At 39.6% G+C, this 26,668-nt stretch overlaps 6 protein-coding genes across 9 annotated transcripts; 5 read left to right on the forward strand and 1 right to left on the reverse strand.

The window, feature by feature from the left end:
* Nucleotides 1-2,489: 2,489 nt before the first annotated feature.
* LOC104820165 (protein NRT1/ PTR FAMILY 2.11-like) lies at nt 2,490-4,670 on the forward strand. Its single transcript, XM_010550534.1, has 4 exons — nt 2,490-2,634; nt 2,769-2,986; nt 3,080-3,639; nt 3,717-4,670. The coding sequence occupies exons 1-4, from the start codon at nt 2,490-2,492 to the stop codon at nt 4,582-4,584; spliced, it is 1,791 nt and encodes a 596-aa protein (XP_010548836.1). The 3' UTR covers nt 4,585-4,670.
* Nucleotides 4,671-5,288: 618 nt separating this feature from the next.
* On the forward strand, nt 5,289-6,195 carry LOC104820166 (ATPase 11, plasma membrane-type). Its single transcript, XM_010550535.1, is given in 6 exon segments — nt 5,289-5,498; nt 5,575-5,757; nt 5,846-5,905; nt 5,907-5,934; nt 5,937-6,024; nt 6,099-6,195. Coding segments are annotated over 6 exon segments (666 nt in total).
* Nucleotides 6,196-6,844: 649 nt separating this feature from the next.
* On the reverse strand, nt 6,845-9,039 carry LOC104819427 (protein NRT1/ PTR FAMILY 2.11-like). Its single transcript, XM_010549491.1, has 4 exons — nt 8,956-9,039; nt 8,479-8,696; nt 7,827-8,386; nt 6,845-7,744 (listed from the first exon to the last, which is right to left on the reverse strand). Exons 1-4 carry the CDS (start codon nt 9,011-9,013, stop codon nt 6,862-6,864), a joined length of 1,719 nt encoding a protein of 572 aa, XP_010547793.1. The 5' UTR covers nt 9,014-9,039; the 3' UTR covers nt 6,845-6,861.
* A 385-nt stretch (nt 9,040-9,424) lies between these two features.
* On the forward strand, nt 9,425-11,512 carry LOC104819428 (chloroplastic lipocalin). 3 transcript variants are annotated; one of them, XR_772810.2, is made up of 6 exons: nt 9,425-9,891; nt 10,016-10,196; nt 10,287-10,544; nt 10,627-10,917; nt 11,004-11,386; nt 11,458-11,512. XR_772810.2 is itself a non-coding variant. In XM_010549492.2 (5 exons), exons 1-5 carry the CDS (start codon nt 9,824-9,826, stop codon nt 11,280-11,282), a joined length of 1,077 nt encoding a protein of 358 aa, XP_010547794.1. In that variant the 5' UTR covers nt 9,425-9,823; the 3' UTR covers nt 11,283-11,418. The 3 variants fall into 3 exon arrangements, 2 of the variants coding, with proteins under 2 accessions (XP_010547794.1, XP_010547795.1); XM_010549492.2 differs by lacking the exon at nt 11,458-11,512 and having other exon boundaries at nt 11,004-11,418; XM_010549493.2 differs by lacking the exon at nt 11,458-11,512 and having other exon boundaries at nt 10,019-10,196; nt 11,004-11,418.
* Nucleotides 11,513-12,665: 1,153 nt separating this feature from the next.
* Nucleotides 12,666-15,909, forward strand: LOC104819429 (transcription factor bHLH79-like). 2 transcript variants are annotated; one of them, XM_010549496.1, is made up of 6 exons: nt 12,666-13,123; nt 14,362-14,568; nt 14,857-14,922; nt 15,080-15,148; nt 15,244-15,321; nt 15,657-15,909. In XM_010549496.1, exons 1-6 carry the CDS (start codon nt 12,839-12,841, stop codon nt 15,699-15,701), a joined length of 750 nt encoding a protein of 249 aa, XP_010547798.1. In that variant the 5' UTR covers nt 12,666-12,838; the 3' UTR covers nt 15,702-15,909. The 2 variants fall into 2 exon arrangements, with proteins under 2 accessions (XP_010547798.1, XP_010547799.1); XM_010549497.1 differs by having other exon boundaries at nt 14,365-14,568.
* A 226-nt stretch (nt 15,910-16,135) lies between these two features.
* On the forward strand, nt 16,136-25,716 carry LOC104819430 (transportin MOS14). The gene is made up of 27 exons (XM_010549498.2): nt 16,136-16,506; nt 17,042-17,119; nt 17,258-17,320; nt 17,844-17,891; nt 17,995-18,141; nt 18,649-18,780; nt 19,031-19,071; nt 19,469-19,560; nt 19,797-19,924; nt 20,190-20,265; nt 20,435-20,555; nt 20,631-20,730; nt 21,090-21,171; nt 21,954-22,036; nt 22,200-22,316; nt 22,513-22,564; nt 22,750-22,905; nt 23,133-23,256; nt 23,355-23,436; nt 23,525-23,604; nt 23,691-23,765; nt 23,854-23,908; nt 24,122-24,241; nt 24,323-24,415; nt 24,508-24,653; nt 24,836-25,013; nt 25,115-25,716. Exons 1-27 carry the CDS (start codon nt 16,384-16,386, stop codon nt 25,394-25,396), a joined length of 2,874 nt encoding a protein of 957 aa, XP_010547800.1. The 5' UTR covers nt 16,136-16,383; the 3' UTR covers nt 25,397-25,716.
* The last annotated feature ends 952 nt before the right edge of the window (nt 25,717-26,668 follow it).

Genomic DNA, 26,668 nt, shown 5'->3' on the forward strand with positions numbered 1-26,668 from the left:
ACCCCGAGTCACCGGATCGAGAGTGCGGAATTGGGCCGAAACAAGCCGAACGAAAAACCCAACAGTCTAGATCGGATCGGTCAAAATCTAAACCAGGCCTGTTGACGCATTGGCCAAGTTGGGTTTGCGATGAAAGACCCGCGGCGGATTTAGAAAAAAATATAAGCGAGGGTATGGATTTTATACATATAATTTTATAAAATCAAATGTCATTTTAACGGGGGCATTGGACAGTTTTCTTAGTATTTTTACAAAATTTATGCACAAATTTTATTATTTTTTTAATTTGAATGGAGACCTGTGTCCCCACTCCTCATCAAATAGATATGCCTCTGCCAGTAGTATGTGTATATATATGTGTGATTACATGTATGTACGTGTACATATATATGTATAATCCAAATTTGGGTGGTCTAGTGATAAAAGAACAGGTAAAGCATGAACTCGCACATACAGATTCATATATATATTACACACACATATATATATATATATATATATATATATATTTGTTGGAACATGTAATATACATTGGCATTATATACATAGTATAAGAAGATATTTCACCAAATCTTTATTAAATGTTCCAACAAATATTTGTTAAAATATTCTATTATATTTTCTATATATTAGTTGTATCTTTTAAGTCATCAATAATAGAAAAACATTTTCCTATTATGATATCAGAATCTGATTTTTGTTCTAATTTTTTTTCTTCTCATCAATAATATTGGTAGCATCCGAAAGCGACGATGATATACTAAATCCAATAGTATTATTGCCTTAAAATTGAATATCATCTTGCATTCTTTTTGCGCTTCATTTTCGTATAGTATTTTTTTTCCGACGGCGTATTCATCACTGTCAACCTCAGTCGATGTACTACTTTTTTTCCTTTTTCGACGTCTGTTTCTCAACGAAGCTCTTTAAGTCTGGTTTATATCTCTTTCAATTGGAAAACTCCGATCATCGATCTACGTATTTGCATCATTTTTTTTCCTCCGCCAGTCTCGCTGTCATGCATTATACATCGCGCTTTTGCGTCCTTATTTTTTTTCATCCGGTCTAACCGTTATACACACCATAATTTTTTATGTTGGCGACCTTATTATCGTGCAACTCAACTCGCGCATATGCACTGGACATCCGTACCATATCAGTTTCTAAGATTACAACTTTCAAACTCTTCAAATGTTATCAAGCAATACTGATTCAAGTCTGAACTACACCACCTCATGGAAGGTTAACACGATCACAGTTTCAGTTTTTATATAACAAGATTGAATTCATCGTAGATGATTCATCTTGAGAGAACATATAGAATGATGTTATCATTAATATCGTTATGATTTACCCTAAATATTACATCTAAAATATTCTATTGTATTTTTTTATATATAGGAGAACATTTTCCTGTTACATATAATATGAATAGATAAAATGGATAAGATTGAATTTACTGTACCATCTCTCGTATGGGATATATTAAAGAAAAAAATATTTTTCTTCTTTTTTATGGGTAAGAAATCCAATCAAGGTAGGCGTATTAAAATATTTATGGTAAGGACAGGATAAATTGTTTTACAAATTTCTGTCAGAATTTAAGGATTTAGAAATTTTTTTATAATAAGGATTTATGTATTATTTTGTTTCACCGATTAGAATTTAAGCTAGAAATTTCTGTACCCTTTTGGTCATTAGATGAAATTATCCTTACCTGTCTTTATCCGCATCATGTATTTAATTTACTAGATTTTCACTGTTCTATTTTGAAAATTTTGACGTCAGCATACTTGTTAATCACAATCTATATATATATATGCGATAAGTGGTGGACCCGTCGTATATTATTTTTCATACGTGTATACAAATGGAGAACGGTGAGAAGGAAAAATGGAATTTATTATTTTAGGTAATTATAACAACAACACTGATTAATAACATTGCTCAAGACAAACACATTATAATACTTTTGATTGTATGTGGCCGGTAAAACCGGCTAGATTTGACAACCGAATATATTTTTACATATTTTAGATTAATAATCTTGGTGGATATATACTGAGTTTTTCTTTTTATGTTTCCGATGTATTTAATGATTATATCCCCAAAAGAAAATGTAATTAGAGTCAAAGATGGAAGCACTAACTTTTACCCCCAAAGTCAAAGATGGGAACTAAAGAAATTTGTTTACTTGGAAAAATCTTTTTATATAAAGATTTTGTATTTCATTCCATAATGGGAGAAAAACTAATAATTCGTGAGAATCTAAAAATTTATAATGATCAAGAGAGAAAATAATTTACAGTGTTAATAAGTTTGGAACTAAATCGCAGAGTAATTGTGGTTTAAATAAAAAATATATATATATAAATATTCTTAAACGGAGTTTCACAGCGAAAAATTCGCTGCATATTTCCTGGTTGCGACATTTTTTTTTTTTTATCTCTTATCTATCTCTGTATAAATAAGAGAGAAGCTTGCGGCAGATGAAGATCGTGTCTGATCATATGGAGAGAGAAAACCTCGAGGTCGAAACTATTCAAAGACCCTCCGCCGGAAATGGCGGCTTTGCGGCGCAGGAGGCGAAGGTCGTCGTTTACAGAGGATGGAAAGTCATGCCTTATATTATCGGTACGAGTCTTTTCTTTTTCCAATAATTTGTTTTTTTTATAATTAAATTCCGGTGCATATTTCCCAGCTTCTCCAATGTGTATGATCTTAAGCTGTTTCTCAGTTGTGTCTGAATCTCCATGCCTCTGTCTCAGGGAACGAAACATTCGAGAAGCTGGGGATCATAGGGACAATGTCGAACCTTCTGGTGTACCTCACTTCGGTCTTCAACTTGCAGAGCGTTACAGCTGCAGCCATCATCAATGCCTTCAGTGGAACCATCAACTTCGGCACTTTCGTCGCCGCTTTTCTCTGCGACACTTACTTCGGCCGCCACAAGACCCTTACTTTCGCCATCATCGCCTGTTTTCTCGTAATGATCCTTTCTCTTCTCTTCTCCCCAACATCGTTTAATACCTTAAACCTTTTGTGTTCATTGGTGATTGATTCTCTTAATTCCTTGAAGGGAGCACTGGTGATGGAACTAACCGCAGCGATCCCACAACTTCACCCAGTTCCTTGTGGAACAAAGCAGGGGATCGAGTGTGAAGGGCCAAATGTCGGGCAAATTGCGTTTCTGGTAATGGGTCTGGGACTCCTCGTAGTAGGGGCTGGCGGCATCAGACCGTGCAACTTAGCGTTTGGAGCTGATCAGTTTAACCCGGAAACCGAGTCTGGGAAAAAGGGGATCGACAGTTTCTTCAACTGGTACTTCTTCACCTTCACCTTCGCTCAGATCGTGTCGTTGACGTTGATTGTGTACATACAGTCCAACGTCAGCTGGACGATTGGTTTGGCCATCCCGGCTGGTCTCATGTTCGTGGGTTGCCTCATTTTCTTCGCGGGTGACAAATTGTACGTGAAAGTGAAAGCCTCGGGTTCTCCCTTAGGTAGTGTAGCTCAAGTTATAGTTGTCGCTATCAAGAAGCGAGGACTCAAGCCGGTGAATGAGCCTTGGCTTGATCTCCACAACTACATCCCACCAAAATATGCAAACTCGAGGCTTGGATACACTGACCAGTTCAAGTGAGTTTTTCGTGTTTTCCGATGCTTTCTTGTTGTGGGTTTATGTTCCCTGAGAGACTCCTCCAAAATTCTGACAGGTTCTTTGATAAAGCGGCGATCTTGACCCCCGAGGATAACTTAAACCCCGACGGATCACCGGCCGAGCCATGGAAACTGGCTACCATGCAGCAAGTTGAAGAAGTGAAATGCATTCTGAGAGTGCTCCCCATCTGGTTTTCAGCTGCGATTTACTACCTGCCCATAGCCCAACAGATGACATACCCAGTCTTCCAGGCTCTACAGAGCGACCGACGCCTCGGTTTCGGGAAATTCGAGATCCCAGCAGCCACGTACGTCGTGTTCTTGATGGCAGGAATGACGGCTTTCATCGTCATTTACGACACTTTACTCGTGCCTCTCCTAAAGAAGAAAACCGGGAAGAAAACCGGTATAACACTCTTACAAAGGATGGGGATTGGAATGGCCTTTTCGGTAGCGAGTATGGCGATTGCGGGGATCGTGGAAGGACAGAGGAGAACCGTAGCCCTGACGAGACCAACGCTCGGGATCGACCCCCGGAGGGGGGCAATCTCCTCCTTCTCGGGCTTATGGCTGATGCCACAGCTCATACTGGCGGGGATAGCCGAGGCTTTGACGGCCGTTGGGCAGATGGAGTTCTACTACAAGGAGTTCCCCGAAAACATGAGGAGCTTTGCGGGTTCTATCTTCTACGTCGGCACAGGAATCTCGAGCTACTTGGGCAGTTTCTTGATATCGATTGTCCATAAAACGACGATGCATTCGCCGACGGGAAACTGGTTGGCCGAAGATCTGAACAAGGGAAGGTTGGATTACTTCTATTACATGATAACGGGGATTTCCGTTGTGAACTTTGTATACTTCTTGGTTATGGCCAAATGGTACAGGTACAAAGACATTGATGACGAGACGCAGAACGCTGCATGATGAGTCTTATATTCGTTTTCCATCTTTCTTTCTGCATTTTTTTTGGGTGCAAGTCACGGAGGAATTAATGAAGCATACATAATAGGGTTGGCTCTTCCTGCTCCTCTTGTACAGTGGGTTTTTTGAGATTAAGAATTGTGAGAACAAAATTGAAGTATTGGTTAAAAATATTATTTTTAATTATTAATAAAAAAAAATACTTGATGAGGTCAAACAAACATCTTTTTAACCAAAGGATAATCTTTCATGTTTCGAAAAAATCAAATCATAGGTTTGACATTTTTGTAAGGGAAAATCTAAAAAAAAAAACATTGAAACATTTCAATTTCGACCAAAAAAAATTGAATTTGATTTTTTGTCAAATAAATATTAAATTTTTTAAATGAATCTAAAAAAAATACTGAAGCACAACAAGTTAGAGATTGAGCGAAGAGTTCATGATGATGATGATAAGTTTGTTGAACGCGGTTTGCGGTCACTTGCTGTGGCGTACCAGGTTGCTGGCAAATCTTGTCAACTTCTTTAGGGCATCCAGCAATAATTTTTCTGACATAAAAATCTTAAGGTTGAATGTATTTGTCTTGAAGGAAGGGGACTGCAGGAGGGAATGCATTTGTCTTGAAGGACGGAGAGTGCAGGAGGGCCTTGGCAATTTGTTGGTCTCATGCCAAGAGATGTTAACAAAAAGGATCTTAACGACTGGAATGGATATCTTATCTGCGTTTCAACGAGTCTTTAGAGTTTTGACTCTCGAGAAAACAACACATGATGATATTAGGAAGCTCGCCTCAGCGATATACCTGCAATTTAGTATTACAAGTCAGACACTTATCTTTGTGACATGGTCACGACATTGGTCTTATGTGGAACATCCTGGTCTGTTGCTCGTGATGGCCTTCATCGTTGCTCAGTTGGTAAGTTGCCCTTACGTAAAACGTCTTTTTTGGGCGTCGTTTAATTCTATTCTTGGACTCATTTTCTTGCAAACAGGTTGCTACCCTAACTGTGGTCTATGCGAATTGGAGCTTCACGGCGATAGAAGGGATCGGATGGGGATGGGCCGGAGTCATCTGGCTTTACAACATCATATTCTACATTCCTCTTGATCTCATCAAGTTCTTCATCTGCTAGGCGCTAAGTGGTCGTGCTTGGGACCTTGTTATCGAACAAAGGGTAAAAGATTCTGACTTTCTGTATGCTCGGATTTTGGATACAGTTTGGAATGTGAATCCTTTCTTTCTGTCATTTTTCTTTTCCATAGATCGCATTCACAAGGAAGAGGGACTTTGGAAAAGAGCAGAGGGAGCTCCAATGGGCGCAATGCGCAGAGGACGTTGCATGGGCTGCAACCACGGATACTAAGATGTTCACGGAGCGAACCCATTTCAACGAGCTTAACCAAATGGCCGAAGAAGCCAAGAGGAGAGCTGAAATCGCTAGGTAGGTGACACTCTAACACTCGGCTACCGAATCTAATCCACAAGTTTCCATTAGAACTTTCAAGTTTCCATTAGGTTGCAGGAGCTTCACACGCCAAAGGGCCACGTTGAATTGGTGGTGAGACTGAAGGGACTCGATACAGAAACGATTCAGCAAGCTTACACGGTCTGAAACATTCCCGTCACCAGAAAATTCCTCGGCCGTCCTGAAGATGTCTCGGCCATGGACAATGGTTATACGCCCCAGAATCTGAAAATATTGGGTCAGCCAAACTCTGAATACATAAATATTGTGTTTTGTTTGGTTTATTTTTATTGGTCTTGGTGTCGTAATGATGCCAATAATTTTTTTAAAAGATTTTAAAAAAATACCATACTTTATCGGATAAGATAAAGCAAAATCCATATGATTCAATCTTTTTAAAACATTGAAAGATATTTTATCCTCCGATAGAGAAGAGGGAGATGCTATTTATTTCTCCATATCAAGCATTTTAAAAAAAATATTTCCTCGAATTTAAAATGGCATTTGTGCAAATACATAACATAACTTTTTTTGAATGCTCGTTTATTTTTAGTAAAAACATGAAATCATGAATACTCTACATTAATTTTCCATAAAAAAAATATTTTGCGTTTATTAAAAAAAATAAATGAATAAAAAAAGATAATATTCAGTCCATTTTGTAATCAAACTAATCATATTTTTCAGTCATTGCAAAACAAAGACTAAATCAACGAACTTTAATTTTGTTTTCCCCATTCGTTATTTACAAAAATTGATGAAGAGGCCGCCAAAGGAACATAAAACCCTATTTAAAGATGCGGACCAAGCTCATCATACAGAGTTGTTTCTGTCCAGATTCTCGGCCTCAGCTTCGGTCTCGTCATCAATGTCTTTGTACCTGTACCATTTGGCCATAACCAAGAAGCAAACAAAGTTCACAGCGGAAATCCCCGTTATCATGTAATAGAAGTAATCCAACCTTCCCTTGTTCAGATCTTCGTCCAACCAGTTGCCCGTCGGCGAATGCGTTGTCCTCTTGTGGATCATCGATATCAAGAAACTACCTAAGTAGCTCGAGATTCCTGTGCCGACGTAGTACATAGAACCTGCGAAGCTCCTCATGTTTTCGGGGAATTCCTCGTAGTAGAACTCATTTTGGCCGACGACCATTAAGCCCTCAGCTATCCCCGCCAGTATGAGCTGCGGGATCAGCCATAGCCCCGAGAAGGAGGAGACTGCGCCCCTCTTGGGATCGTTCCCGAGCGTTGGTTTCGTCAGGGCTATGGTTCTCCTCCGCCTTTCCACGATCCCTGCAATCGCCATACTCGCAACCGAAAATGCCATTCCAGTTCCCATCCTTTGTAAGAGCGTTACACCGGTTATCCTTTTGAGAAGCGGCTTGAGCAGAGTCTGGTGAATTATGATAAAACCCGTCATTCCTGCCATCAAGAATACGGTGTAGGTGGCGGCTGGGATCTCGAATTTCCCTGAACCGATGCGTCGATCGCTCTGAAGAGCTTGCAAGACTGGGTATGTCATCTGTTGGGCTATGGCTAGGTAGTAAACCGCGGTTGAAAACCAGATGGGGAGCACTCTCAGAATGCATTTCATTTCCTCAACTTGCTGCATGGTAGCCAGTTTCCATGGCTCAGCCGGTGATCCGTCCGGGTTTAACCTATCCTCGGGTGTCAAGATCGCCGCTTTATCAAGAAATCTGCCAAAAATACTTGTAGAAGTTTCTCAGAGAAAATGAATTGGTAACAAGAAAACATCCAAAAAGAGAATTATAAACTCACTTGAACTGGTCAGTGTATCCAAGCCTCGAGTTTGCATGTTTTGGTGGAATGTAGTTGTGGAGATCAAGCCAAGGCTCATTCACCGGCATCAGTCCTCGCTTCTTGATAGCGACGACTATGACTTGAGCTGCACTAGCCAAAGGAGAGCCCGAGGCTTTCACTTTCACGTACAATTTATCACCCGCGAAGAAAATCAGGAAACCCACGAGCGTGACAACGGGCGGGATGGCTAAACCAGCTGCCCAGCTGACGTTGGACTGTACATACACAATCAGCGTCAACGACACGATCTGAGCCATGGCGTAGGTGAAGAAGTACCAGCTGAAGAGACTGTCAGACTTTTTTTTCTCGGACTCGATTTTCTTGTTAAACTGATCGGCTGCAAATGGCAAGTTGCACGGTCTGACACCCCCTGCTCCCACTACGAGGAGTCCGAGACCCGTTACCAAAATCATGATTTGCCCGGCGTTTGGCCCTTTACATTCGATTTCTCGCCCTGTTCCGCAAGGAACCGGGTGCAGTTGCGGGATTAATGCGGTCAGTTCCATCACAAGTGATCCCTTCAAGGAATTAAGAAACTCACCAATAGTGAACACAAAAGGTTCGAGACATTAAACGTCGTTGGGGAGAAGAGAAGAGAGAGGATCATCACCAGAAAACAAGCGAAGATAGCGAAGAGAAGTGTCTTGTGGCGACCGAAGTAGGTGTCGGAGAGAAAAGCGGCGACGAAAGTGCCGAAGTTGATGGTTCCGCCGAAGGCGTTGATGATGGTCACTGCTGTAACGCTCTTCAAGTTGAAGACAGAAGTGAGGTACAACAGAAGGTTCGACATCGTCCCTATGATCCCCAGCTTCTCGAATGCCTCGTTCCCTGATCCAACAATGGAGGAAAACCAATTTGTTTTTTTTTTATCCTATCAATCCCAAAAAAAAATGCAATATCTGTTATTATTCATCTTAAGAACGAACGTGAGTTTCCATAAAGATTCAATCTTTTACGTCTGATTAGTTCACAACCGTGTATACAAATTCGTTGTATCAGCTTGATTTAATAATAATTAATATGATATATATAAAAAGGATGAAAATGTGAAGATATTTTGATCGTAATTTGAATACAAGGCCCGTACCTAGAATGAATGGGATGACTTTCCACCCTCTGTAAACAACCTTCTTCGTCGCTTCCATGGGAGGACTGTTCCCATCAGAAATTCTCCCACTGGCATCGGTTTGGAACGTTTTCTTATCCATGCTACAGTTGTGGATATAATAGTGCGACTGTATTATTTATAGTATAAGATATAAGATATTGAAGTAGGATCACTATCTATAAAATTAATATTTTTGTAAAATCGATTTAATATAATAGATAACAACTAAATCTTGTTAGATAAATATCCGTACAAGTTTATCCTAATCTTATATTAATTAATAAAAATTGACAAATTGTATCCGATACGGTTATCGATTTTCGATTGGGGAGAATTTGTAACGAATCATAAGAGAACGTGATTACTCTTAATCTTTTCTTTTGCTTTTTTTTTTTTTTTTTGGTTTTCTCAGTCGTCGATCCACTTTCTCTCTCTCCTCGAATTGCCGATTCTCCGCCGGGATTTTCTAGCGATGCCGACCGTTCTCAGTCTCCGGTTTGTCTTCGCGGATGGGTCATGAGAATCGCCTCGCCTGAAGAAGTCTCCGATGGCGGCTCCTTCCGACCCGTCCGGGATTCCAGCCGTCATCGGCGCTGACGTCATTCCGGCCGGCGATTCGGGTCATGGAGGAATCATTCGCTCGCCACCAGGACTCCGCCCTAATCCACCGTGTTGGCGTTTACTTCCATCCAAGGATGGATCATTGACAGCCGAAGAACATTTGTGTCTACTCTCGAAACGACAGCGTTTACAGAGGCAGAGCAGCGGGCGAATAAACCGACAAACACATCCACTTCTCATAAAAAGCTAATCAAAGGAAATCCGTGGCGATCGAAAGGAGCGAGGAATGATGGATACCATAAGCTTATCGAAGCCTCTTCTCATCAAGAGCTCCTCTCCATCTGTAACGACAAGGTGAGCTGAACATTTCCACCGCTCAGAGCTCCACAGCTCTCTCGATTCCGAACCCTAAAAGCGATGTGCTTTTTCAATTTTTACTCCCAAATTTCTTATGATATCCTCGCCATGATGAAAACAGCAGATGTTCCAGGATCTGGGTCGACACTGGATGTCGTTTCTCCAACACAACCCGTTGCAGGGTGTTTCGAAAGAAGATGAAGTTGAAATGTTCCTCAGAGAATCCGAATCCAATCAAGACATTGACAACCAGCTTCGTCTCTGGCTTTGCAACTGCTCTGCTTCTCTCGCAGGCGGGCCAGGTTTGAAAAATAATGCTGTTTGTCTTCTGCCGTAAGGTGTCATGGTTTGAGTTTTTATGATGTTTTTGTCATGCATTCTTTTCTTGCCAGGGTATTGCAATTGCATCTGATCTGCTGCCTAGTTACCAAAGATTTTGCCAACTAGCAAGTGTTGCTACTGATGATAATAAACCGACTCTTCTGCTTGAAAATGTACCTGATGGAAGAGGAAGCTCGGGGATGATGATGATGAGAGGTATGACTGCAAAGGACTTTGACCCGATTAGGTACTCGGGCAGATGGTTCGAGGTTGCTTCCCTGAAGCGTGGATTCGCCGGTCAGGGCCAAGAAGACTGCCATTGCACTCAAGTAAAACGGTCTCTTTGGTTATAAACACTTGGGCTTGAACTGGAAAATGTTTTTTTTTTACCGGTTTCTGTTCTGTTTGCAGGGTGTATACACGGTCGATACAAAAGCACCAGCCATCCAGGTCGATACATTTTGCATTCATGGCGGCCCTGATGGGTACATAACAGGGATAAGGGGCAGAGTTCAATGTCTGCCGGAGGAAGACCTAGAGAAAACTGAGACTGATTTGGAAAAGCGAGAGATGATCAAAGAGAAGTGTTACCTCCGATTCCCCACCCTTCCTTTCATTCCCAAGGAGCCTTATGATGTGATAGCCACCGACTACGACACGTTTGCTCTTGTATCCGGGGCCAAAGACCGAAGCTTTGTCCAGGTGCTGTGATTTCCCGAGGTTCTCAGGGTTGAATTCCTTCCATTGCTGCGTATGTATATATGTATATATGGTTTTTCGTGTTTCAGATATATTCAAGAACACCCACTCCTGGGCCAGAGTTCATCGACAAGTACAAGAATTACTTGGCACAGTTTGGATATGACCCAGCAAAAATAAAAGACACACCCCAGGACTGTGAAGCGATGTCAAACAGTCAGCTAGCGGCCATGATGTCCATGTCGGGGATGCAGCAAGCTCTGACAAACCAGTTTTCAGATCTTGGGTTGAAAGCCCCCATCGAATTAAACCCATTCACAAGCACCTTCGACACCTTGAAGAAACTCCTTGAGCTCTATTTCAAGTAATCCAAAGGATCGTCATTTTGCATCAAAGTTTCTGACTGTCGATGCCCATCTCCTTCCTGTGCCAGGCTCATTTGTATATGCTGCATGTATTATACATTGCTGAGGTACATTCTCTTCATTGGTTTCTCTTTCTCCATTGTCCGTCTCCTCTTTTTCTGATCCCAAAGCAATCCAGAGAGGAGATGTAAAAAAAAAACGAAAGGTAGAGAGACGAATGGCTAACTGGAAAGTAAAAAAAAAAATGTTCCAAAGATCAAGCAAGGCAACCATAATAAGGACCAAGGAGCAATAACCGAGGAGGGAAGGGAGCTTTGTTCGTATCACGTGCCTGACACGTGCTTGATTGAAGCATATGCAATTGAACCGTGACTGTTTTTACAGGTTAGCCCCTGGATGTGCTGGATATTTGCTAAAATGCCCTTTTAATCGAAAGTGTAACAAATTTTACAGTGAAATTTCAATTTATGAAGTTGTAAGGAATCTGAAAAAGAAACGACAGAACCCGAAGATCCTATGGTCGTAAGTCCGTATTTGAAGGAGTCCGGAGTAAGTTCGAGATCCGTACACGTCCTAGTTTTCTAGATAATACTTTGATGATTTATCCATGAAATGTAGAGTCGTTATATAGAGATAAAACATGAGCGGTCTTTAGGGATGGACAGAGATCATATATCGAGTAAAATCGAATTATTCGGATTCGTATCTATAAAATTTGGGTATTTTATTTTAATATTTATATTCGAACTCGAGGGTTTATATCCATGTATGAACATCCAAAAACAATGTCTGAGTATTCGTAGATATCTAGTTCCAAATTTATTTAATAAAAAGCAATAATATTTATACATGAAATTAAAAAAAAATTGAAGGTTTGATTATAGAGAAGAATGAACCACAGTTAAAGTAAAAGATAAAAAAGTTTGTGACAGATAGAGAAAACTAAATTTAATTTTCTTGACTTAATGTTAAAAAAAATGAGAAATCTTTTAACCTAAAATAATTATATTTTATAAAAATATTATAAATATATAGAGATATAATTGTTTATATTAAAATTATCCAGGGATTCGTACTAAAATCATTCGAATTCAAATTCAGATTTATAGGTATTCATGGATTTAAATTCGGATTCGGATTTAAATGAAGACCAATACCCTAAAATCGAATAATTTTATCGAATTTTAGTCTCCACGTGTCTCCATTTTCTCCACCTGGACCTCCTTTGTTTAAATAAAAGTAAAATCTATTAAATTCATACATCGTCCAACCCAGCCCAATATGGGCCCAATAAGATCTTTGACGTACGGTAGCTACGACTACGAGCAAGCGAAACGACGCCGTTAGTTTCTTTCAAAATAGGAACATCATGACGTCTTACCCCTCTCTCCCCCTCACTCTTCTCGGTTTGTGTATCTATTCCTCTCCTCACGCCCACACACTCCCATAAACGCGACAAATCGTGAGACCTCGCAAAGCTCAAATCCTGAGATTAAGTTCCTCACTTTTCGGATCTGGTTCTACCCTTTTTTGGATGAACTCGTGTATCATCGTCGGAAATGGACCCTCCGCTTGTGAGCGAATCTTCCTTCACTGCAAATCCTTCGTCCTATACCCTCTCTGAGATTTGGCCTTTCCCTGCCAACGACGGCCTCCGCTCTGGGCTCCGTCTATCGATTAATTCCGGCGGAAAGGCTGAATTTTTCGGCAACAAGGACATCTCGGCGGAGGAATCTACGGTGACGGAACACAGCGGCGGCTGTGGAGGAAGAAAGAGGAGGGATTTGAACTCCGAGGACGAACCTTCCAAGATGGCCTCTTCGAGCAGTAGCGGTAATGGGTTGGTGAGTTTCCCACTGAATTGCTCTCCTTTGTCGCTTTTGGATTTCTGATTCTTCTTGCACATGCCAGGAATATGATTTCCGTTAAGTCTGGTTTATGGCTTTCTCAGTGTCTTTAACTTCAACTGTGTTAGATTCTTAGTGTCTATTTCGGCAGTTGGTCCATTTGTAGGCGTCGAACCTGACATCGTGATCCCGTGTCTGACTCTGAGACTGCTTCTCTTCCACCGCGTTGAAAACTCCGACTAGGATTTGCTTTGACTAGCCGAAATGTGATAGACCGCATTAGATTTTGTTGGTTCCCCTGTGTACCATTATGGTTTGAAGCTGGAATGGGAGTATGACTTGGGAATCACTCGAAAGCTCATTCGTTTACAAGGAGAAAAAAATTTAAGAAGCTTTACCTTGCTTTGTTTTCATTTGATCCGCTAGTTATATAAGCAACAAAATCCGAACACTGGGTTTGACTCCATAACCTCAGCCTCAAGATTCGAACCAAAACGGATGGGACAAAGCATAGTTTTGTATCAGGACTAGTTTGGTAGATGACGTAGAGAAGTGATTATATCTGGAGCAAGTTTTTTGACTTAGTTTGAGCTTCGGACCCCTCATTCTGAAAGGAAACCACAGTGTGACGGTGTCAAAGCTCTTCATTTCCTTATCACTTTTGATAAACAATTGTTTTTATGTTTCTTTGGTATACAAGTCGAGTTTATTTGGTAGGATTTCCTTATCTGTAGTTTATGATCATTGTCCTTGATTGTTAGTACTGTTGTTGACTACCTTTTTTTATGCTTGCCTGGTCATTTAATTCCTGGAAAGTGGTGGGCTATGAGATAAAATCACAAGCAATTGACTAGTTAAGTTTGGCCCTTTATGTGCTTTATCACTTCAATCATCTCAGGAAACCTCCCCTAGCCTTTCTCCGAGAAATGGACGTTGTGAATCCAAAAGTATATCAGGTCCTCAAACCAAAGATATATGTGTATTGTTTCTTATTTTCAGTATGCTTGTTTCTCTGTCTTTGTTCATCTAATATTCGTTTTTAGTATCTTGACTGTGCCTGTATATATTTTTAATTTGAATGGTCAATGGTGCATAATCGATTCCATTTTGTTCTTCTATATACTTGATTCTCAACTCAAGGAAACTGGCAGGGAAATGGGTTTCCAAGAATAAAGCGTTTTTACTTGCATTTCTATCTGTGTAATGTGTAAATGGCTGGGTTGCCTGCTTTTTAGCAGAATGAATTGAGTGAGAAGAAGAAAAGGAAAGTTTCTGGATCAGAAAGAGAAAATGGGGATGTTGCAAGACCTGAAGGTGAAACAAGTTCTGGTGGTGGGAGCAAAGCAATGGAACAAAACAGCAAACCCGAGCCACCAAAGGATTACATTCATGTGAGAGCGAGAAGAGGACAAGCTACTGACCGGCACAGTCTAGCAGAGCGAGTAATTCTCTTTATTAATATTAACCTTTTTTGCCTTTATCTTCATACGGTTTTCAAACTATGATGTTTTCATGATCGAATCTTTATCATCTTACCATTGACATTGGTTGCCTTTTTCTTGTGTTGTAATACGTTTGCGATTGTCAAAAATAACACAAAATCAGGATAGTGTTTGATACAGCTAGGCAGGTTTTGCTTGTTCTCTTCCTGTTATACTCGTCAGCACAATCTTCATACCTTGTTTCATTCCCAAACGATTCTCTGACAATGTGATTTTTTTCTTTGGCAGGCTAGAAGAGAGAAGATCAGCGAGAGGATGAATGTTCTTCAAGATCTAGTCCCGGGATGTAACAAGGTATCTGGTGTTCTTCTAGTCTCACATTTGAAACTGCATTATTTTTTATTCTCTGTACATTAGGATCCATCACTCTTACTGCTGCTATTGGACTAATCCCTCCAGAAATGCATTTATGCTTTTGCAATATTTGATATAGTGTTCCACATGTTATCAGCTTATCGGTAAAGCTCTTGTGCTTGATGAGATTATTAATTACATTCAGTCATTACAACGGCAAGTCGAGGTATGTTGGGACGGACATCTATGTATTTGTATCTTTCTGTTAAGGATGCCATATATATATATATATATTCACGTTTATAACGATTTGGGCTGCAGTTTCTCTCAATGAAGCTAGAAGTTGTTAACTCGGGTATAGGCGTTGGTCCTGCAGGTGAAGTTTTTCCTTCTGGAGATGTAAGTCCCAAATCTAACGTATTCCATTCAATGCATTTATCATGTGAATTTTCAGAGTGTACGTCTAATCCAATCCAGAGATTGATAGCGAAAATCAAAGCTTTATCCTCTAGAATCAAGGGAATCGAGTGCTCTATAACGGGTCTCTCTTTTTTTCCCTTCGGCCTTTGTTGATTGGGCATGAAGCTGGTTTTTGCATTTTTTTTCAAGTATCCATCATGAAGGAAAGGATTCGCGCCGTTGGACCAAATAAATTTGAGATTAAGGCGTTGTTGTTGTTGTTGTTGTTATGCATTACAAAGTTTCACAACTTGTGGCGTTTATTGTGTTTGCAGCTCGGCTCTCTTCCACTCAACGTTCAGAGGAATATATTCGGTTAACGAGAAGCCAATGAAACCCGAGGGCCACGACCAGAGTGGCTGCACATCCATGCTGATGGAAACTCGGACCGATCTTCATAAATCTTCTCATGTTTATTGTAATTAATATCACTTTGTAGGCAATAGAGGGAGGGATGGGATTCGGCCCTATTCTTTTCTTTGTATCTTTTTAACTAAATAAATCACCAGATCATGATTCGTGAGATTGTAACATTTTGTCTTGTTAAAATCTTTGTTTTGGTTTGCTTCCTTCTCATGGTTTTTCAGACAGGAGTCTTCATGAACAAGATCCTCGGTGATTAAGGGTTCCACGTGGCATCGTAGGAGGTCCTACCGAATTCTCGCATACACACTAATATTCCCCTTCTATTTGAACTCAGTATTGACTTAATGTCAAACAGTATTTAGATCTGACGGCCGAGGCTTTGTCTCTTTCATCGTCTTCTCTGATCAAAATCCCGAAATTTCGATCTCTCTCACTCTGACGGAGAAAGGGTGGGGGCGCCAAAAAAAAAAACCCTTTTATCTAGTGTTGAAAAAAAAGGCTCGAAATTTTTGTTTTCGGCGAAATCTGATTCTCGTTTTCGGAGTTTTCGAATTCGATTCGAGGAAAACCCAGATTTCAGCTTGGCGATTTCTTCTTCTCCGGCAGGAGAGTGTTGAGTCACCGTAAAGGTTGGCGATGGAGCACCAGAATGCGGTCAAAGAAGCCCTAAATGCGTTGTATCATCACCCGGACGATACAGTGCGTGTTCAAGCTGATCGTTGGCTCCAGAACTTCCAGGGAACTCTCGATGCCTGGCAGGCGAGTCTCTCTGTCCCTCTCTCTCTCTTCTCTCTCTCTCTCTCTCGCGGCTAACTCTCTCCGGTGCTCTTACAGCTTTGGAATCCTCATTTCCTTAGGTTCTCTTGCTTGTTTTATAATAGAAAAACATGGATTTACTGTATTCGACTTTAGTTTCTTGTTCAGTAGTTTTGCTTTTAGTTAACTTAAAGTTTGTATTTCTTCCGTATTGAAAATGATGAATGTGAGGAGACGAGAACTGGGTTTTCAATACGAGTGATGTGATTTTGAATTTGTACAGATAGACTTCAGATTCAATCATCACTCTTTATTATTTAGCATGGAGAAGTAGGCTTAGAGCTTTTAAGTAGATTTTTCAGTGTTGAAGAATTTGATTTTCTTGGTTTTCTTATGTTCTTTTAGTGGCTAAATGTTTTTCTTGATCGAAATATGCTTCTTGATTTCAAGGATCGGAATTTTCGCTTCCTCAGCTTTTTTTATGTTTCGGTGGCTGTGATGTTTTTAAAGTATTGTTCATCTTTTGAATGTTCTATAGGTTGCGGATAATTTACTTCATGATTCTTCCAGCAATTTGGAGACTCTGATATTTTGTTCTCAGACGCTTAGAAGCAAGGTAATATAAATTAGACTTTTCTGTAAATTGTTGTATTATTCCTGTGGATTTGTTCTGTTCCAGAGAACTGCGAGCTACTGACTTAAGTTGCTTAATAGTCTAATACTTGTCTTATATGATGTTTTATCCAATTCAAAGGTTCAAAGAGATTTTGAAGAACTGCCACCAGGGGCTTTTCAAAAGCTGCGGGATTCCTTAACTGTAAGTTAATATTCAAACTCTCTGTGAGCCATTAGATAGTGCTGCATGTTTATGTGTATTGAATTGACTCCGACTACACTGCATATCTGAGGTTTCGGCTTTCCCCAAAGAGCAATAGTTTGGATCTATCTTAATGGCCTATATCTGGTTGTTCTTGTAGTAGATCGGAATTTAGATAAGTTTTACAGCTGGCTGTGGTTTAGGACGTTTAAATTTAGATTAGTCTTTTTTACATGATTATTTATTGAATATCCCAGAAGATTCTATTTGCAATCTGATCTATCTATTCAAAATTTTAAGTTTTAAGTTTGGGGCTTGTGGGTCAAATGTGGTGGGTACTCGAGTGCAGTTAGTGTCCACATGAAAAGTATATAGCAGCACTTAGATTATACAGTGTTTTGTTTTTCACTGGAACTGTCTTAAATACCTCATCAAAATATCCTACCTGAATAATAGAGGCTGTGCTCAAATACTTTCTTAGTTTTCCCACTGAAATTTTATTTCATTATTGTCTTAAATGCAGACATTGTTGAAAAGGTTTCACAAAGGCCCTCCAAAAGTTCGGACCCAGGTAAGTTTCAGAAAAACTTTCCCATCGTGCGAATATAGGCTATTGCTTATTTATATAAAAAGTCATGTACTTCGTCTTCTTTGTCAACTATTTTGCGTTGTAGATTAGTATTGCAGTTGCAGCCTTGGCCGTGCACGTTCCTGCTGGAGATTGGGGAGATGGTGGTATAGTTAGCTGGCTAAGGGAGGAGATGAATATGCATCCCGAATATGTACCTGGTTTCTTGGAACTATTGACTGTTTTACCTGAGGTATAGTAATATGTAGTGGTGTTTAGAAGTGAAATCATTTATGTAAAGGCTAATTTTGGTCTGACTTGATTTGTTTAGTCCCCTCTCTGAGTTATTCTGGCATTGTTGACCTAAGATTGAGCTAGACCTACCTTAGTTGACGGCCTTATTTAATATGCATTTTTTCCTTTACTGTTAGAGTTCCGGATATTCTTGCCCATGCAGGTGCGTGTCTATTGTCACTTTTAAAACTGTAATGTTAATTTGTAGTTACCATTCAATGAGAGCTTGTAACACTTAAGAAAGCTTTTCTGCATGGTGTTACTTGCAAAAAACATGAAAAATCATTTGTTGACTAAACAAAATGTTTGTAATAAGTTTTTATTTTCTACTTCGCTTTTTGGTTAGTTTATATATCTTTAGGGAACATGTTTTCATGCCATTGGCTGTAGACGACATGTTACATGCTTGAATTATGATTTAGCGATGAAGTTAGTCGTCAGATTTTTTTTTTTCTGCTATGATCAGGAGGCGTTTAACTACAAAATAGCAGCTCGTCCTGATCGGCGTCGTCAATTTGAGAAAGAGCTCACTTCTCAAATGGAGGTCGCACTAAGTATATTGGCAGCATGCTTAAATATAACCGAACTTAAGGAACAGGTTGGAGCTTATCTATATTCTCTAGGGTTCAGGGGATGGGGGATATTTTTTGTTTTCTAATGTTTAATCTGAATTCTCCTTCAAATTGTTGAAGTTTATGCTATTGTTTTCTCTAATTTTTGGAATAAGTTTCCCCTATCTCTGAATGCACAGATTATATAGAGGTTTCATGCTCTGCCCGAGTGTTTTTGGTTTTGCAACATTTCTATTTAATTTTGGACTGTTTTCTGCCGTGATTTTGAGTTTCCAGGTTCTTGAAGCGTTTGCTTCTTGGCTTCGACTTAGTCATGGGTATGGTGGTTTCTACTTCGTCCACATCTCTCTTCTTTTTTTAAAAAATCTACAATCAAACCTCTCATTCATAACATATTCAAAAAAATCATCAGGCTGAAAATAAACCAATTTCACTATACTATTATTGTCATAGAAATATAGTTTGACGGCACGTATCTAGAATTATTGTACGTCCTTAATTTAGTTGCATTTTTGTTGCCTGTTATTAGCAGAAAAGTATATATTTCGCTTTTTAATTTTTCAAAATGAGGTTTCTATGACCTGGAGAACCATCTTTTGACATCAGTAGTTGTACTTACTGGAATTTGGTTGTCTGCTCTATATACAATGGTATACAATTTGTTGATCATGAGACTAGCTAAACTGCAGTGGTATTATGTTGTCATTTTGTAAGGATTCCTGGAGCCATGCTTGCCTGTCATCCATTGGTGCATGCAGCTCTCTCAAGTTTGAACTGTGATCCACTTTCAGAGGCATCTGTGAATGGTATGCTCGTGACAGAGTCTTGTTCATATATTTGCAGCCATATAGTTTTAGACTATTTCTTTGTTTAAAAGGATCAGATTTGTTGGTTTGATTCTTAATCAAAGAAATGATTAAAGGCACCTGGGTGTTTTTCTTTTCTTTCCTTTTTGTATGAGTTCAAGTCAAGGCTCCTTTTATAGAATACAGTATTAGAACTTTTGTCAGTAAACTAAAATTTTCCTCTTTCATTTTTGTAGTCATCTCTGAATTGATACATCACACGGCATCACCGAACTCTGGTGGCATTTCTGCACAAACACCCTTGATCCAAGTGATTGTGCCTCATGTTTTGAGTCTAAAGGCACATCTGTTAGATTCTTCAAAGGTACTGAATGTGATCCTTAATTTTTATTTTTAGAGAAATAGATGGCATAGTCTAGTTTGAAGCATAAATACTGTTGCACATATTTTTTGTTTACTGTTTGAGGCTTGGTGAGGTACGATAGTGTGCTTAGGTACGTTGGCAAAGGCTGGTCCATTTTCTGGCATGTGCAAAGGAGCCCCTTATAAGTTCTTCAATCATGATGGGAAAAAAAAATATTTCAATCTCATGTATTTGCTCTTTTAGCTCTTAGTCGTTTCACTTTCAGGATGAAGAGGATGTCAAAGCCATTGCTCGATTGTTTGCTGACATAGGTGATTCCTATGTTGAACTGATTGCTACTGGTATATAACCTTCCTTTTAGTATTCCATGACGCTCCATTTTTACTTTTTATTCCCTTGGTTGCTTTTTAGTACTACAGAGATCCTTAGTTGCCTCGTGGGGATGGTGTCTTAGTGCATTTCTAGGGACTATAAAATGAATTCTAAGGTGGATACTATTCTTCACTCCAGGTTCAGATGAATCAATGGTTATTATCCAAGCCCTACTGGAGGTCACTGCACACCCAGAATATGATATAGCTTCAATGACCTTCAACTTTTGGCACAGCCTTCAGCTTACTTTGACAAAGAGGTAACTTCTGCCTTGCCTATGTTTGCTAGTTGTTCCTAGTGTCGTAATCTGAGCATGTAAGATTTAATTTGCCAGGGACTCTTATATTTCTTTGGGGAGTGAGGCATCCATTGAAGCTGAGAGAAACCGTAGGCTGCATATCTTCAGGCCAGCCTATGAGTCACTTGTATCCTTGGTGAGTTTGTCTGATATAGTTCCCAAGTTCATTTTTGTTATCCACTCTCTTTACCTCAAAAAGAATACTGCCACCTGTTCCTAATAAAGGCTTAGCCTTTCTCTAAGGAATTGCTTAAACTTCACATGAGTCAATTCTTTATGTGTACAAGTAGATTACTGCTATCTTTTGAATATGATAATACTGCTTTTTTACTATGATATGTCAGTTTGCTAAAATTTCATTGAGAGACCACCTTTTGGAGGAATGTAAAAAAATTAGTTGAATTATTCTTGTTCAGTGCACGCATTAGTGCATTACGGAGTTCGTGTTTCTTTTGTGAGTTTAAGCTTCTAGACCAAGTTGGTTGTCCTTCACAGGTTAGCTTCAGGGTTCAATATCCTCAAGATTATCAAGGTCTTTCATACGAGGACCTTAAAGAATTCAAGCAGACTAGATATGGTAATCTTATTGGCTTTTCTTCATCATTCTCTTAATCTTCAGAGACAAGGGGGTGTTTAAAGATAACAGTACCCAGTCCTCTAAACTGTCTTCAGCCTTTTCTGTTTTGATCAATGTGACATTGAAATAACACTTTGCATTACTCTTACAAAATAAAGTAATAAAAGTATTCTGGACAATTGATTTGGATTTGGCATAGATCGTAGAAAGGTTCAAGAGTTAATACTCATGAAGTAGAGAAGATAAGAATTTTGACAATATAAATTTGTCTGGGCATAGGTCTTCCACCATTTATATGCCATCAGATGTTGGAAAGAGTTTTCAGTAGTTCTTCTGTAGTAAGCAAATAGGTAGTGAATATGGGTATCAGAGTTTGCATTAGAGTACATTTCATAAATATCAAGTTTGCACCACAGCCTGATTTAACTGTTGGCTCTGGAGGATAGATGATTAAAGTAAGACAGTTGATTGTTTATTGCTGGTTAGGTCCCTCTGTGTTCTTCCTTGAAACTTGATTCCCATAGCAGATAGACCACTATTCTTCTGAGATTATTTTGTTTAGTCTCTTCGTTTTGCAGGGTGTGATTCCTTTTACTTCCTTTGACTTCTTCAAAATAGCTCTGATAAGCTATGACAGTACATCTTAATCATGTTTTACTTGTTTCCTTTTTTCAATTAGCTTTCTGGTGTGTTTGACCACCTCAGAGAATGCAATTGCTTCCTTTTGTCGAGACTTGGCTTCAGTTCATCAATTGTACTGATAGACTTTGTGATGTTGCCAGCTGTTGCAGATGTCTTAATAGATGCAGCATCGATATTAGGAGGTGATACAACCCTTAAGATTTTATTTATGAAGCTTCTTGAGGTGTGTGCTCTAATTCTTTTTTGTCAAAGAAAATTGGAGGTATTGAAGCAAGGTTGCTGCAACTTCCAATATTTTAATTAATATAATTACAGATACAGAAATCCCTGAGATCATTTGGGTTTTGAACATCACATTTTGATACTTATATTTATTATTTTTCAAGGCCAATGCTCAGTCAGGAAATGAGTTTAGAGAATGGCGTCCAGCAGAAGCTATTTTGTTCTGTATATGGGCAATATCAAATTATGTATCAGTTGTTGAAGCTGAAGTGATGCCCCAGGTTTGTGTTCTTGACAGTTCCCCCATTTGCGCATGGCTATACCATGCTGTTGCTGGCAGGTTTTTGTTGTAATTAAAAGGCTTGTATGGCTTCTATCAAGTACTTATGTTGCTTCCTTTTTTCCCTTTTGTGAATGTTCATATGTATTAGTTATCGATACTAATAAATTTATTTCCCACTTATCTTCTGCTTGCAGGTGATGTCCTTGCTTCAAAATCTTCCTCAGCAGGCTCAGTTGCTTCAGTCAGGTAATCAGGTTTTCTTTATAACATATATGGTGTTGGAGATAAGTTAGGTGGGCTGCTTGGTGCAATCTCACTGGTTTCTGATCTGCGGAATTCTCCTAGTGATTTTTTCATCTTCCCTGAATCAATGGCTATATTGTATCTGAAGCGTTGAATAATCAAAAATCTGATTCCATGTGTGATTTCAGCATGCTTGCTTGTCGGGGCATATTCAAAATGGCTTAACGCAGCACCAGCTAGTCAGTCTATATTGCCATCAGTTATAAGAATTCTTTTGAGTGGGCTGGGCACCTCCGAAGACTGTGCAGCAGCTGCAGCTCTGGCTTTTAGGCATATATGTGATGGTATTGTATTTGCCCTTCCAAACCTGGCCATCTTGCCTTCTTTTCGATTTTTAGCGTTATCATTGACAGTATTATGAGAGCAGTGCTCTCTCGTACAAAGAAATCTGGTTCATTTTTATTTTTTCTTTTGTATTTTGTGTTTTCCTTTTTTCTTCCTTGGATTTCACGAAATTGTTCCTTTCGGTACTTATCTGGCCTCTGTATTACTAATTGTACACATACTGCAGATTGCCGAAGAAATCTCTGTGGATATTTTGATGGTTTATTCGATATCTACTGTATGGCGATAAATGGGGGAGGTGGTTATAAGGTTTCTGCTGAAGATTCATTACATCTTGTTGAAGCCCTTAGGTATAGCATTTTGTGCTCTCTTTGAGTCCATTGATGGAGAGATGAAATTTCCTATCCATTTCATGTGTCGTTGATATCTCTGATTTTCAATTTTGCAGTATGGTTGTTACCGAACTTCCTTCAGATCAGGCCAAGAATGCTCTGGAGAAACTATGCTTTTTGGTTGCATCTCCTCTAAAGGTTAGCCACCTTGACAAATCGTGTGTTTACTGTTTGTATGATGAAATTTCTACTTATAGAAATGGCATTTGTAAATTTTGTAAACCAGGAAGTGGCTGAAGAAGGTTTGGACAAGAAACATGCTCGTGAATTAACTGTTCATATTGATCGGTTTGCCTACCTCTTCAGGTTTGGTTAATGTCTCAAGAATACCATGTTTTCTGCATGTCTTGCACAGTTGAACTTGATCTCACTTGCAAATGCGACCAATTTAGGTACGTAAATCACTCAGAAGCCGTGGCTGCTGAGATCAATAAGCATTGGCCTATCTTCAGAGTTATATTTGACGTGTAAGCATCTCTAGACATGTCAGTTGGATAATGTTCTTCAAACTTCTGCCATTTTTATGTTACCACTCTCTTTTTTCCCCCATGGCAGTCGTCCTTGGGACGTGAGAACAATGGAATCTCTATGCAGGGCATGCAAATATGCTGTGAGCTTCCTTTCTTATGTTATGTATTTTCATTGGCTGTGCTTCCTAGACATTGCGTTCACTGTTGTCTGGTAATGACCAGTTTATCTTTTGATTTCACCAGTTACTGTAGACTTAGTGGCGAGAAGAGATGAAATTGTTCTGCTACGAATATGTTGAGAATAATTGATAAATGAACTTTAAGCATGTAATGAACGAGACTATTTTTTGCAGGTACGTACTTCTGGAAGATACATAATTAATACGATTGGGGAAATGCTTGCAAAAGTTCAGTTCCTGTATCAACAGCATCATCAACCATGCTTCCTTTACCTATCTAGTGAAGTTATAAAGGTAACATTTCTTTTCTTTTCAATCAACCAGATGCTTCTATGACATAAAAATTTAGGGCATGCGATCTTCTTGGGCATTCAGATTTTTGGTTCAGACCCATCTTGTGCGGACTACCTAAAGAGCTTGATCGAAACCCTTTTTGCACATACGACATGTCTTCTGACGAGTATCAAGGTTGATTTCATTTAGCAGCATCTTCTTCTGGTTTTCTCATGTATATAATTTATCCTTGGTGACTTGGTATCCATCATATATATTCTTTCCAGGATTTCACTGCTAGACCAGATATAGCCGATGACTGCTTTTTGTTGGCGTCAAGGTGTATTCGTTACTGCCCACATTTGTTTATTCCTTCAGCTATATTTCCATCACTTGTGGATTGCTCTATGGTTGGCATCACAGTGCAGCACAGGTGTCTCTCTCTCTCTCTCTCTCTCTCTCTCTCTCTCTCTCTCTCTCTCTCTCTCTCTCTCTCTCTCTCTCTCTGTTAATTCGATTGGTTGAACTTGTTTATTCTTGTTTTTCTGTGTTGTTCCCCTCGATAGCTGATAGACAGAAGCTGATGTGCTTTAAACCCGCCTTTTGTTTTTTCAGAGAAGCATGCCACTCCATATTGACCTTTTTATCGGATATATTTGATCTGGGGAAATCTGTCAAGGAAGAACAGTTCATCCGAATAAGGGACGGTGTCATTATTCCCCGAGGCGCTACAATCTCCCGAATCTTGATTGCATCACTAACAGGAGCACTCCCCAGTTCTCGGCTAGAAACAGTAACCCAGTTTCCTTGTTAAAACACTAGAATGTCAATTCTCCTCTAGTATTTCCAACATTATATATACACGAATGTATGTCTCTGATTATGTATATATAGGTAACGTACACGCTGCTAGCTCTGACACGAACATACGGGCAGCAGGCGGTGGGATGGGCAAAGGAAAGCATATGCCTGATCCCTGAGACAGCAGTGACAGAGGCGGAGAGGACGAAGTTCTTGAAGGCATTGTCGGATGTAGCTTATGGGGCGGAGGTGAATACACTGATGGGACACGTAGAAGAGATCTCTGACGTGTGCCGGCGGAACAGGACCGTACAGGAGATTGTTCAGGCGGCTTTGAAGCCACTCCAGCTCAATGTGATGGTTCCTGTTTCATAGCGCTCATACATCAAAACACGTGTTTGGGGATGCGGGGGAGGGAGGGGGGCCAATTTTTTAAGTGGCCCTTTTGATATGACAATAAACATGTAGCAGTTTGTGTGTAATGCTCATTTCATTTGTTGGCGTTTTTAAAGTGGGTGAGAGAACCAGAGGGTTTTGGATGGAGAGCCATTTTGAGTTTGGCAGTTTTTTTTTTCTTTTTTATTTTTGTGATTTTCGTTTGTATCTTTCTTTATAAAACGAGGTGGGCATTTTTATGAACTCTAATGGGCCTGGGTAATACTATAATGGGCTTCAAAAGCTAGCCCTTTTCCCCATTTTTTTTTTTTTTAATGGAAAAACGAAAAAAATTAAATAAAATCTCCCGTGTTCTTTCTTTCTCACAAAATTGAAAATTCCGCTTCCACCGAGAGAGAGAGAGAGATGGGGATAGCAGGCAAAGCAGGGGATTGGGTGTTCAAGGGGTTTACGGCGGGGCTAGGGCTCGCTACCATCTATCTCACTGCCACTTTCTCCGTCAACGTCTATCGTGGCCTCTCATGGCACTCCGCTCAAGCTGTACGTCTCTCTCTCTCTCTGTGTTTCGTCTATGGATGCCTATTTGGCTGTTCCCTCGATTCGAGTTTGCTGATTTCTCTCGATCTCGATTGATTCTTCCTCGTCCGAACGTCGATCGTGCTTCGGTTTAATTTTGTGGCCGATTCATGTGTTCGTGTTAGGTTATCCGTCGATTCTGATCGGCTGGTTGAGAAAACCTTCTCTGTCGTGATGTCTTTATTTTTGTGGTCCGAAAGAATTTATAAACTACTTGACTGTTGCCTACTTGCTTGCTTTGGTAACCCAGGTCTGAATATAGGGCATACATTTGTTGGTCTGAGGAATTTTGGACCAATCAGTTCTGGGTTCTTTGTTCGGTCGGGTAATGAGCATTTGGGGGTTTCAGATTTCTCAGGGTTTCTGGAGGAGATTGGGTTATTGATCAGAGAATGCAATGTCTAGTTTGAGTCATGCTCTCCGAAAGGGTGTTTCTATATCTTTAGAGGTCAATGGTCCAAAATGCTGTTTCTCCCTTATTGTAGCTTATTAGACTCTTTACTAGTTTTTATCTTTATGTACAGTTCATGTTTTGTCAGATATAGAGTCAGTGGCTTTCAAGATTAAGATAATAATTCATTATGCGATGTATGAAATATTAAGTACAAACTGCTGATCTGGTCCGAGTTCCATCTAGTTAGGAGCTGCAATTTTTGTGGATCAGCTTGCTGATAT

The sequence above is a fragment of the Tarenaya hassleriana genome, unplaced genomic scaffold, assembly GCF_000463585.1.
Source record: "Tarenaya hassleriana unplaced genomic scaffold, ASM46358v1 Cleome3, whole genome shotgun sequence".
Taxonomy (NCBI): Eukaryota; Viridiplantae; Streptophyta; class Magnoliopsida; order Brassicales; family Cleomaceae; genus Tarenaya; species Tarenaya hassleriana.

Excerpts from the sequence above, each read along its gene's own strand:
- LOC104820165 (XM_010550534.1), top strand. The coding sequence starts at position 2,490 with ATGAAGATCGTGTCTGATCATATGGAGAGAGAAAACCTCGAGGTCGAA. Across the intron at positions 2,635-2,768 it reads AGTCATGCCTTATATTATCG|GGAACGAAACATTCGAGAAG; the intron begins GTACGAGTCTTT and ends CCTCTGTCTCAG. Across the intron at positions 2,987-3,079 it reads CCATCATCGCCTGTTTTCTC|GGAGCACTGGTGATGGAACT; the intron begins GTAATGATCCTT and ends AATTCCTTGAAG.
- LOC104819427 (XM_010549491.1), bottom strand. The coding sequence starts at position 9,013 with ATGGAAGCGACGAAGAAGGTTGTTTACAGAGGGTGGAAAGTCATCCCA. Across the intron at positions 8,387-8,478 it reads CTATCTTCGCTTGTTTTCTG|GGATCACTTGTGATGGAACT; the intron begins GTGATGATCCTC and ends AATTCCTTGAAG. Across the intron at positions 7,745-7,826 it reads GGATACACTGACCAGTTCAA|ATTTCTTGATAAAGCGGCGA; the intron begins GTGAGTTTATAA and ends TATTTTTGGCAG.
- LOC104819428 (XM_010549492.2), top strand. The coding sequence starts at position 9,824 with ATGATGGATACCATAAGCTTATCGAAGCCTCTTCTCATCAAGAGCTCC. Across the intron at positions 9,892-10,015 it reads TCTCCATCTGTAACGACAAG|CAGATGTTCCAGGATCTGGG; the intron begins GTGAGCTGAACA and ends TGATGAAAACAG. Across the intron at positions 10,545-10,626 it reads AAGACTGCCATTGCACTCAA|GGTGTATACACGGTCGATAC; the intron begins GTAAAACGGTCT and ends TTCTGTTTGCAG.
- LOC104819429 (XM_010549496.1), top strand. The coding sequence starts at position 12,839 with ATGGACCCTCCGCTTGTGAGCGAATCTTCCTTCACTGCAAATCCTTCG. Across the intron at positions 14,569-14,856 it reads GGCACAGTCTAGCAGAGCGA|GCTAGAAGAGAGAAGATCAG; the intron begins GTAATTCTCTTT and ends TTTCTTTGGCAG. Across the intron at positions 14,923-15,079 it reads TAGTCCCGGGATGTAACAAG|CTTATCGGTAAAGCTCTTGT; the intron begins GTATCTGGTGTT and ends ACATGTTATCAG.
- LOC104819430 (XM_010549498.2), top strand. The coding sequence starts at position 16,384 with ATGGAGCACCAGAATGCGGTCAAAGAAGCCCTAAATGCGTTGTATCAT. Across the intron at positions 19,561-19,796 it reads TTCAGAGGCATCTGTGAATG|TCATCTCTGAATTGATACAT; the intron begins GTATGCTCGTGA and ends TCATTTTTGTAG. Across the intron at positions 20,731-21,089 it reads ATGAGTCACTTGTATCCTTG|GTTAGCTTCAGGGTTCAATA; the intron begins GTGAGTTTGTCT and ends TGTCCTTCACAG.